The following is a 12,434-nucleotide window of genomic DNA, read 5'->3' as shown; positions in this document are numbered from 1 at the left end:
CAGTTGATGTGACAGTATGAAATAAATTCAAGAAGGCCACGATGGGTACCTTGTGTGTCATTAGATAAAAAGATGTTTTTATTATGAAAAAAAATATAAAATGTCAGGTGCCTATGGTTTCAGTAATGTTTTTTGTTCACATGAGTTTAATGAATTCAACTTAAGATTTTTAAACTAGGTATTTACTATTCAGCATTTAAAATGTAAACAAACAAAAACATGACCTAAGCTCTATGTACTATCAAAGAATTGTGAGCAAAGCTCTATATCTAGTAATCAGAAAATTGTAAACAATAAAAACAGAGGAAGTGCACCATAACAAAGACGGAGCACAATTTATTTTTTAAATCATTCATACACCTACATATATCCCTTTAGCGAAAACAATGTCTGTTTAGACTGAATAGACTCTAGAAAATGCTAAGCATATTCACGTAATTCAATGCATACAGTTGTTTGACCAGTTCCGAATAGGGTATAGATTTGGAGGTGCTGTAAATGTTCCTGGGTGTTATTTTTAGATCTAATTTTTTGGCCAATATACACCATATCCCTGCTGATATAAATGCAATATTACTGTATTTAATTTTTTTAAAATAAAATTTTATTCTAACAAATTACGTGGGAAGCCATTTTACCAGTTGCGAATAAGCCGATGGGTTCCGAATAACATAACTGTTCCTATACATATGGAATGTAGATAAAAAAGTTTCGGTCCTAAAACTATTGATTGAACCTGTTGAATAACAGGTTTAATGCAAACATCTCAGTTATTGGTATTTTCTTAACAATACAGTTTGATTTGCACGGAAATGACAGACAAAATCACCGTAACAATAATTTAGCCTGGTTTCTAACACCTTGTCGGAATACAGTCGCAGCCCCTCCACTTATCATTATTGTGGTACAATATGATTTATTTAAGACGGAGAATGACATTTAATGAATTTCAGAAGTATTTGTTTCAATCAATATCTTCATTAAATCCTAAAACAGAGGGAAACAAATTGGGTATTCGAAACTCGTAAAATGACGGCTAAATAAAATTCTGCTTCCATTTGCGTTTTTATTTTATTTTTTATCCTGTTTGCTTTTGGGTATGTTAGAATACATACTAAACCTTCATTTAAAAAAAGAAATCTTGTTACAAGTAAAAATTTAAGGCACCGACAGACGATTGTACATGCATATTAGCATTCCAATGACCTGGATTTATTACAAAGCGAAAGTAGGTCGACTAATCTAAGACCGATATCAAATACATGTATGACCGCAAAAATGAAACTACAGCAGAATTCAAACAAGCATTAATACGTGTTTATATTAAAGGTATTGATTTTTTCCCACATTTTTTATTTCATTAATTTTTTGCTATTTAACTTCTTAACTATTCGAAACTGGTCAAAATTCGGAACTGGTCAAACGACTGTATATCAACCACTGCGCAGAGATTACACCGATTTACCAAATGCATGAATCGTCTTTTCACATGTTGTTGATACATCAGATTTTGCTCATTCTGCGCAGGTAAACAATCAACTGTCTGAATTATCGAAGTTTATGTTTGATTTAATACGAAAAAAATCCAAAATACAGGCGATTGTTCCCCAAGTTCAAAAGCACAATGAAAATGAAACAAACTAAAAACCACCGTCGCGTCACAACTGAAAATGTCAACGCATTGAAATATTCAACCTCGATTTACTTCACACAATTATCGGCACCAATAGATCTTGCAAGTTTCAAACATTACCTTTGCGCGTGAACTGTTCCTCAACAAACAAATTAATCGTTATCGTTTGTCAGAATGGGTCGAAAATGGCCGCTTGGAACGAAGAACCTCGTTTCCGAGATGGAATGTCGTCAAAAAAATATATCTGGTACAACGAACCCGAACTTAATAACCGAAAAATAAACAGATTAAACCCCATTTATTATTTTTCGTTATAACTCAAATTTGGAACCGAACTAGCGCTTAATTTTTGCAATTTATATTTTCCTTCCCATAAGGATTATTCATGCTAAATTACGTTGAATTTGAATCAGTAGTACTTGAGAAGAAGATTTTTTAAAATGCACCCCCCTTTTTTTTACAGTTTTGATGTTTTCTCCGCTATTAATGGAAATTTTTCTTTCATTTGTGCAATTTATATTCCTCTTTCCATAAGAATGCTTTGAGCCAAATTTGGTTGAATTTGGTTAAGTGGTTTTAGAGAAGAAGTTCAAAATATGAAAAGTTTACAGACGGACAGACGGACGGACGGACGGACGGACAGACGGACGGACAGACGGACGACGGACAAAATGTGATCAGAATAGCTCACTTGAGCTTTTAGCTCAGGTGAGCTAAAAAAAGTGTAGAACACAAACTTTTTAAAAAGTATTCTTCTTTCTGTATATTTTATAAGACAATGATTCTATTTTATTTTCTTTCCTTTGGCTACTTTAAAGCACTGTCTGTGCGTTTATGTTCCATTTTTTTTATCCTCAGTTAAATTTGCAAATAATTCTAGATATTAGTTTTTGCAACTTTAATTATGTTATTAACTTTATATAACAGAAATCATCTTACTGGAGAAAGCGAATTTTTATTACATTCAAAGCTTTTTTTTCATAAAGGAATTTTTGGTCGATTCATTAAATGTATTGTATTGAAAAATATATGAACCCCTACAAAAGTCTTTACGCCTAGTGAGTTTCGACTAATTCTTTATGACTTTTGTTTTTGTATTTTGTATTTGTTTTGCTCTGATGTAGATGTAATAGAGTTTAGTCTATATTTTATTACCAAATAATCTTTGTTTTTAACAGTTATTCCCTCCTGCACATACATATTATACCACAATCTGACCACAAATATACTATGAAAAGAAGAACATTTTCTTCTACGTTTACGTTTCAGGTTTTTTTCTGCATGCATTTATAAGGTTTAAATGTGTACCAGATGGCGCTGCAGTCACCGATAATTCAAATCCATTTTCGGGAGAGACAGTATCGTATCGGTCACTGTAAAAACGGACGATCATCATATTTGTAGGACCTAAATTTTGCTTTGTAAAAGTTTCACCGCCTGAATTTCCACAGATTCTGTAAAAAATTAAAATGCTATTTATATATTCTCACACGTTGAAGCTAAACAATTAAGTTTAACATCTCTTAAGGCACATTTACGATAATCAGATGACGGTTTGAATAACACATCAAATCTGATTAAGCAATTCATCAATATGCAATATAACAATATTACCATAGTTGAGATGAAATAAAGCAACAGCGTGTGCATCAGTTAACGTTAAGGGTTGTAAGCTTGAAAATGAACATACCCCACACATTTTCGATCTAAGTTTCTTATTTTTAGAAAATACATTTCTAATTTATGCATTTTGTGGCTTTCCAATGTATTTTAAATAAAATGTTCTATTACGTTTAAGCGTTTAATTTAACTGAACGTTTTAAGAATGAGTTCAGTTTATTAAACCACCTATACTTATTTATCCTTTTCTGTTATCTTACAGTTTTCCTGTTGATCCTGACAGATAGTCCCGAACTTCCACAAAGTGGTAACATACCCCCTGTGTACTATAAGGAAGATCGAGGCGAATGATGTTGACTTCAATCTTTGTACTTTCAGGACCCTGTGAATGGAGATGGGGAAACTCGAAACGGTTGAAATATATACCAATATAAATAATATAAAACTTACACGTTCTTCTATTTCATATCATTTTTTTGTAGAAATATTGATGATAATAACACATTTATCTTTTATTACTTTACTTAAGCATTATCTATGAAATTATTTATTTACTTTCAAAAGTACTGTACAGTAAACTAAAAACACATTTTTTTTTTAAATATAAAATTTAGAGGTTAGATAGCTATAATTGTTTTACATGGTTGCCAAAATGTATGTGTAAAAAAAAATATTGAATTTTTTTTTACATAAATGTGAACAGATAAAAAACAATAACAGGATAACGCAACAGGGGTAATATTTTGGCTATAAAATGAAAAGATAGATTATTTACTAAAACACTTAAGGTATACCACTTCTAGATGTTGTTATATCAATAATTTCTTAAGAAGTTTATAAATCTGCAGACAAAACATACTTAGAAAATCAAAAATAATGGTGGGGACAGTATTTATGCATCAGAGTTATGGCACTTTTAATGTTTCCATTTTGCACCTATAATGCAATTTTAGCCTAATTAGGATTTGTTGTCAGTATTTTTGATTAAGCAAACCTATTTCTTCAAATACTGTCTTTCATTATGCACAACTGTCCTACTGAAAAAAAAAGATTACAAAAAATGTACGAAGCTGCATAATATTTGATGAGACCTTTTTTCACTTAAATAAGGCAGCTTCTGCAATAGTAACAATTGGATTTTAAAGGAAAATAACAAACTGTTACCCATCTCAAAATTCCATAAAACTAAATACAAATTCAAACCAGAGCAACACAGACCTCTGAAAAGATAGAGGTAGGATCAGTTGCCTACAAGGAGTGGACATCTTCTGTTGACTGGTCGCACCGGACTGTTGATAGTCATGTTTTATCAACTTGTATGTCAGTACCTTGCCTTTTTTGAATATTAAGAATTTCTTAAAATCAATCTAGTTTGTCTAGATATGTGAGTAAGTGAAGTTATATTTTAGATATCGGGTTCCAAAGGTGAAATTATTGCCACATTTGGTATGAAAAATTTTGGACATTTTCTGTATAATTGCATGAGCCCCCCCCCCCCCCCCCCAAAAAAAAAAACAAAAAACAAAAAAACAAAAAAACAAACAAAACAAAACAAAACAAAAACAAAAACAAACAAAAAACGAAAAAAAAAAACAAAAATAAAAACAAAAAAGACTGTTTTTGTTTCTTGAATTCAAATGGATTTTGTTGAGGAATGTCGTGCTATTATGAAATAATTATCTTTTTGTGATGATTTAAATATTAATAAGGTCATATTCATTTAAAATATAATGATCATCTGCTGAAACAAAAACGTGAAGAGTGGGATACCTTAACTTTAGGACATTTTTGATATCAAGATTAGGAACTACACTCGATTAAAAGTAAAAAAAAAACTGCTAAAATATTCACCTTAATTAGCCACGTGCACTTCAAACCCGGCTCGTAGCCATACATGTCGATTAATTCGGAACCTCCAGTTGACAAATCAATGAACCCTCCGCATCCTTTTTAACAAATTAATGCAAAACCTTGTAATATATATTTTAACTTATATAAATAAGTGCAGTTGGGTTTGCATTCAAACAAGTAATCTTTCTGTATAGAATAGGGAAATTATATTATTAGCTTGATTTTTATTTCTAGATAGTTTGATAATATGACCACCAGCTTTACCTTACTGAAATATTCAATATTAAAAGCGTAGTTGAATTGTTGTATGCATTTATCTTTATTGGTTTCAACTTTTAGATGTTCCAACTATAGATTGTGTAACAACTGAAGCAAAGGGACCAAGCCCGTTTTAACATAATTTTAATTTTGCTTTTGAAGAGAGCTGGTAGTCTTTAATCTGGGTCAGAGTTCGACACTTTTTTATGGTTACATTGAAATTAATGTTAAAAAATGTTTAGCCCCTGTGAATTGAAGTACGAGGAGTTTTGAAATTTTACCACTACTTGTGTCGAGCTTTGAACAGTCTCTTCCTTGAAGTCCATCCACACACTCACATGAACAATTTCCGCGCACCTGCTTCACAAAACCTTCGTGTTTGCAAACTGGAGGATTTGTGCAGTTATCTTAAAACGCAACAGAAAGAAAATATCATTTTTAGAGAATGGACAAATTGCTATTATGGGTATTTCAAAAAATAGTTTGATTGGACTTTTATTGTTTAATATTATATGTTGGAAACTACTACTTAAAATTAAGTAATTTTTTTTCAGAGAATGCAGCAGATGATAATGTATTATTTCAAATCATTTAGAAGGATCGTGTTGGTACTGTTTTCACCCCGCACTAAATGTATGCATTCTACGTAATATAGATAACGTCAGATTATTAAAGAAATTTTTGAGATGACCATTTGATGATCCGAATTCTTTTGCTATGAAATGGTTCTTCAAATGGATTTTTTAATTAATATATCTTCATTATTATTTAAGTATTCAATTTAAAACGAATAAATATTGTATTGAATAAATGAGTGGTTGGGAATTCCTAATCATAATATCAACCCATTTGAATATTTCAATTAACTAGTATTTTGTTATAGTTCAAAGGTGAACATATTTCCTTATCCAATTATATGCTACGACATTTAAATGTACCAAGTATTGTATGTGAAATCTTCAATATTGCTGACCGAAGCAGTTTTTGTTACAATACTATACAACAAAGTGCTATCAAGAACTAACAAGTACCGTTTCACATGTCTTATGACATTTTTGTTTCATTAAATCTATTTATTTTCATGTTGATGAAAATAAAATAAAATCAAAAATAAATAAATAAATAAATGAATAAATAAATAAACAAATAAATAAAAAATGAAAGCAGAGGCCATGTGTACCTTCATTGCACCATGTTTTTACCGTAGTTATTTTACATAATTTCTTGTCGATTCAGGGGGAATAACACTGGCAAAATAGTTTAAAGTTCAAAGCGATCGGCTTCTTATAATTTATCATTAATGTGAGTGTTGTCACTCTCATTGCTATTTAGCATAACTTAACATTAGCAATATTAATTTTTTATAAAATGGTTCAAAATCTATTAATATGCGCTTGGTATTTTAAACATGTATAGTTATTTGCGTACTCAAAGATTACTTTTGTTTAGTTTGGTAGAATTTTAAAATAGTTTTATAACCCCCCCCCCCCATACAAAAAAATAAATAAATAAATAAAAAAAATAAAATAAAATATAAATAAATAAAACGAAAATAAAAGAAAGACAGTTATAAAAAATATGAAACAACAGTGACCTAGACAAAGAAGTCTACAGGTATAAAAAAACAAACAAAATAGAGTAGATATTCATTTAGCTAAGTTAAGCAAAAGAGAAAAGAGTCATAAGCTAGATTTGAAGAGCAGGCCTACCAGCACATTTGTAGAATGCGTTCAGCTCGGCTATGTCATAGTATGACAGGCCGTGTTTATTTCTGGTCAGGTAGGCCAAATCCGGGTCCTTGGTGCGCATGACTGTTTTATTACCATTCTACAAACAACAAATTGCTGACACCTACTGAAGTAGACTGACAACACTTACTTTGAATTTCAATTTGTCTAACATATCCACTTGTTAATATATAAGCTTGCTTCTATAAAGCAACTTTTAAGCTCATCATAATAATGCTTTTTTTATTCTTTGAAAAAAGAAAAACAATTTAAAATGGCCTAACATAAGAACTTTATTACATTTTATTTCTTGCGCCTATTTTATGGAAGATTCAGGCGATCCTATGTTGCATAGTATCATTAGTTATAAATATATTAGCTGCTCATCGAACATTTAACCTTTGTCAATGTAGAGTATACACAATTATGCAATATTTTGTGTCAATTTCTCATATTTTTTATATCCTACTTTTCATTGTGGTAAAATTAGAGTTGTTATAATTACACTGAAAAGAAAGACAAAAATAATGGTCTATTAACAACAAACATAATTATGTAAACATCTTTGTCCTTTAAAGGACTATGTGCGGTATCGTCAAATATCTGCCCCCGATTTCAATCAATTTTTAAATAGTATCGTATAAAAATAGAATCTTCACAAATCATTGTATAGAGGATGCCTATAAGTTTAATAATGATTTTAGTCATCATTGCTCATTCGCTGTGTATCTATGACGGCACCTAAATGGCCAAATTCCCGCAAATTTGCAATCAAATGAAAATATACTGATTTTTGCTCTATATTATGCATTCGGAAGTATAGATCGCAGGTCTGCTCAACTGCGATTTTAACATATGTTTTTCTTCATATTGTTATACACATTATACTAAAATATGGTACTTGAGCAAGCCTGCGCTCGATGTTTCCCAGTCGAAAAACCATCGGAAGACACCCATATTTCGCTACAAAACATCAATTTATCAAAATAATGCAATCTTCATGACGTCATTTCTACATTATGACGTCACTTTGGTGATAACCTTTTACACCTTTATTTCAAATATGATTTTAACTATATTTCACCTTATTTTTAGAGCTTTTTGTAAAACTTTGATTTTGGGGGCAAAAAATGCAAGAACCGCACATAGTCCTTTTCCCCTAATGCTCGCTACATGTACTATACCGTTAACCCATACTGCATAACTGATCCAAGATCGTATTCTCTAGCGTTGTTCAGATAATAGCCTTCAAAATTATATTCACTATCGATGGGTACATTGGGCCAGTTGAATGAAATGACTTTGTTCCGATCATCTATTCTGTTTTGTTCATGCATAGTTCCCGTGATATGTAGCATCTCATGCAGGATACTGTCTACCTGTCAATAAAATAGAATTTTTAGTTACATGTGTGTAGGTATTACTCTGTCGAACATTTTAATTTTTAATTGGTTAATTGTTTTGTGTTATTCTTAACGTAAAAAAAGATGTGTCCTTATGATATAATGATTTACACGCAGTATGAATGATTTAACGGCTTCGTATAAAAACACTTCACAGTGATTATGATCTCTTCAAAATTACCCCATGATCTTTGTCGTATTCTTTTGAATTGCTCATAATGCAAACCCAGTCTTTTGACTACTGTTCTAATTTTACTCTATTAGATATTATACATTATTTTACATTTTTCCATAAGTTTCAAAGATTTTATTTTGTTTTGTTTTTTAATGTTTTTATGTTTTTTGGTTTGGCATACTATATACCTATGCACTTTCACTCCTGTTTGTGACATTTGAAACTTCAATAACTTTGGCATTTGCTACATGGATTAAAGATGGTTGTGTTTAACACGTATTCTTAATTTTTTTATGCCAATGTCTGTAATGGTAATCCTTATAACAAGACTTTTTCATCTTGTTTCACGTAGATTCTGGCTTCTAATGTCTTAGACGCTACTTTCTATTTCTTACCTATACCGCACCGATTTTACACACTGATATTATATAGATTTTCAACTTTTCAACTTCTTTTTACAACTGAACTTAAACATCTCCGCTTTACAATGAGCAGTTTTAAGAGCTTTTTGTTCAATTAACAACAAACAAGAGGACAGTTGGTCACATTACTCACCTGAACAACAAAAACCATAATAGAATCAGGTTTATCAAGTAGTGTACAATATGTACAAAACATTTGATTAAAATGTTTGGATAAATCATGTATTAATGGATTTTTTTATGATATTTTCATGGTAAATATAAAACCCCTTTGTAACTGAATAATATTTTATCACAATTTTAGCATTGCAGTTCTATACAAGATCATATTAACCTACATAAAACACATTAAATTTGTTTGAGGCACACGACTTGTCTAGAGACCACAATGAAGAATCAGTAACATAGCAGTTTGGTAGCATATAAATGATATTATATAAATGATATTATAACAAACAAACAAAAAACAAATAAACCCACACTTTAATTTTGAAAAATTGGATTCAACATTATCTGATGTTACTTTCATTAAAGTGAGAGTTTTTTTTTGAAGGCAAATTTTAAGATTGTTTTTTAGAGATTTAAATAGGAAGGAGTTTAACAAGCACACCTTGTGGCCCCACTCTACGCCTGGGGATCATGAATTGAGTAAACCTGAATAAAAAACCACCAGAAGATGATTCCAAATAAATTATGGCTGTTCCGACCAAATGGTCTTTGAATTAAAAAAAATTATAATTGTTCAATATATATTCCAATATAACAATTCGACCTTTTGGCCCCGTTGTGGCCACCTCCTACCCAAAAGGATAATGATTTGAACCACATCAGAATAGACTCACACGTTTCATTATTTCTTGCTAAATGGTGTTCGAGAAGAAAGTATCAATTCTCAATATATTCCTATGTAAAATGTGGACCCCTATCACCCTGATCGCGGTTTCATTTTTTGTTATATTGTTAAAATCACGACACCATGTTTAAACAAAATTGTGGTCCAACACTACCCTTCGGGATGATGATTTTGGGAAACTTGCATTAACTCCAGTTGAGGATCTTCTATCCAAGTGTCAGCTTTTTCTGGCCAAATGGTGTTTGATAAGAAGATTTATAAAAATGCCGCCAGGTTTTCAATAATCTATTATATCCCCCTTTAAAGAGGTCATGGTCCATAATTCAAACAAAACGGTATTTCCTTTACACAATGATACTTAAACATTGATAATTAAACATTGGACCATCTGGTCAGGATATGAACTAAAAAAGGTTAAAAAAAATTACTGAAGTACTGACAGAGAGACACACTGACGCTGCACATAAAGTATTCAGAAATGCTTAGTTAAGGAGGGTTGAAGGGTTTTAACTTACATAAAGACACCCATTTTCGGCCAAACGGATGGTCCGTGTAGATCCATTATATCCAACGTCCGCCCAACATCTGAATAAAGAAATATAAATCATACACATTTACACATATAATGTTATTCACTACTACTTTACATTACCAGAATAATTGAAAATCCAGACAATATTTTTAAAATTTATAATAAAATTTAGCTTTCAGTACAAAGATCCAAAGACCTAAATTGATATTCTAAATTTCTTTGTTATTTTGCATAACATTTTCACAAGCCTATTTCAAAAAGTAGTGTTTCTGTGTGTGTATGCAGATAGATAGATAGATAGATAGATAGATAGATAGATAGATAGATATATATATATATATATATATATATATATATATATATATATATATATATATATATATATATATATATATATATATATATATATATATATAATCTAGTTTAAATATAAGATGACATTTTATATATCTTCGGAACTTTATTCGTGTTCAACTTACGGGCCTCGATTGTTCATTACTTTAACATAAACAGGTTGGAGGGTGTGTTTTACCCACTGAACACACCCGGCCTCATTAAATCGTCTGACGGCTTCCGCAAACGTATCTTGAAAGTGTGTTGCTAAAAGATAAGGTATGTAAATCAGCCATATCAATCACATTTCTAACTTGTCTTTGGAATGGAAAATGATTTTGATAGCATACAATAGTTTACTATGAACTATAATATTTATGAACTGATTAAACTATTGTCACTGAAGGTACTGAAAACAAAGCAAGGTGGTGAAATGGTTCGCAGCGACACATATGTTTTATAAGTGGTGTTTTATTGTGTTGGTATTACCCCTCATGGCAAGAACTGGTTCGCAGCGAGAATTATTTACGATGCTTTTGCCCTTGCAAACTCTTAAGAATATTTTTTAAAAGCAAATCAAAAAATTATTCTACATTCAATGAAGTTTAAAATCCCAGATAATTTTCATTACAAATTAAAATGTCTACGTTTATCTGAGTGAAATTTCACTAACACAAATCTTTCTTACACGTAAGATGAAGTTGCAAATACAGTGAATGTTCAAAAGTTAAATAGGTTTTTTATTTTAGTTTTTAAAGGGACTTGGACACGATTTGAGCTCAAAATTTTAGATTTTGTTTCTTCTTTTATTGTTTAGAATGGCTGATATTAGTACTTTATATAAAACTTTATAAAACTTTCGAAAGTCAGATATTTGAATTATGAGCAATATACAATTTGGAATTTTTTGATTTGTAAACAAAGCCTGATCCTTGTTATTGTTTATATATGTGATTTATCGCTATAAGTGTCAACCAACTGTAGCTTTTTTTATTGATAATATATTTCATAAACACATTGAACAAGTTTATCGTGTTTCTAACGAGTTATTTTGTCGAAGAAATTGTAATATCATACTTAACATTATTTGTAAATATAAGACACGAGCTCTGTTAGATTCTTACCTCTGTATCTCTTTTATAACTTAAATTATAACATTAAAAATTTTGGTCATTAATTCAAAATATGCAAGTAAACCATTTTATATCTAAAAAATAAGAAACAAAATGTTTAGCTAAAGTGGTGTCCAAGTCCCTTTAAAAAAAAAAAAATCCAGAACAGCCGATTAGATACATGAATTATTTTTTTTTCATCATGCACCAAAAAGCACTTATCAACACATACATTACCGATCAGACCCAACCTAACGGAAAGAAAACCCTAATTAAACCCTGGGTTTACTTTCTGGGTTTACTCTGGGTTTACTTCAGGTTCATTAGAGTAAACCCAAAGTAAACCCAGAGTGGACACAGAGAGTAAACCCCGATCAGAAGTACCACACTGAAAACAGATGTTAACTGTGAATTCGGAATACACAAGGGGCAAGAATTACAGACAGTAGGATGAAAAGATAAATAAGTGGTCTGTTTCACACTTTAGTGTGTACAGTTGACCAAAAAAGCGATTT

At 30.8% G+C, this 12,434-nt stretch overlaps 1 protein-coding gene across 1 annotated transcript in view; it reads right to left on the bottom strand.

The window, feature by feature from the left end:
• The window catches only part of LOC128174017 (uncharacterized), a 39,012-nt gene extending 27,709 nt beyond the window's left edge, over positions 1-11,303 (bottom strand). Inside the window, exons 1-9 of the mRNA XM_052839665.1 lie at positions 11,297-11,303; positions 10,954-11,074; positions 10,458-10,527; positions 8,274-8,468; positions 7,072-7,189; positions 5,644-5,769; positions 5,105-5,199; positions 3,514-3,635; positions 2,942-3,087 (exon numbers count right to left, since the gene is read on the bottom strand). Of these exons, the coding sequence (XP_052695625.1) occupies positions 2,942-3,087; positions 3,514-3,635; positions 5,105-5,199; positions 5,644-5,769; positions 7,072-7,189; positions 8,274-8,468; positions 10,458-10,527; positions 10,954-11,074; positions 11,297-11,303 (1,000 nt within the window). The remainder of the gene's footprint in view (positions 1-2,941; positions 3,088-3,513; positions 3,636-5,104; positions 5,200-5,643; positions 5,770-7,071; positions 7,190-8,273; positions 8,469-10,457; positions 10,528-10,953; positions 11,075-11,296) is intronic.
• Between the last annotated feature and the right edge of the window lie 1,131 nt (positions 11,304-12,434).

Source organism: Crassostrea angulata, chromosome 2, assembly GCF_025612915.1.
Source record: "Crassostrea angulata isolate pt1a10 chromosome 2, ASM2561291v2, whole genome shotgun sequence".
NCBI classification, from domain to species: Eukaryota; Metazoa; Mollusca; class Bivalvia; order Ostreida; family Ostreidae; genus Magallana; species Magallana angulata.
This window is presented reverse-complemented; position numbering and strand designations above follow the sequence as displayed.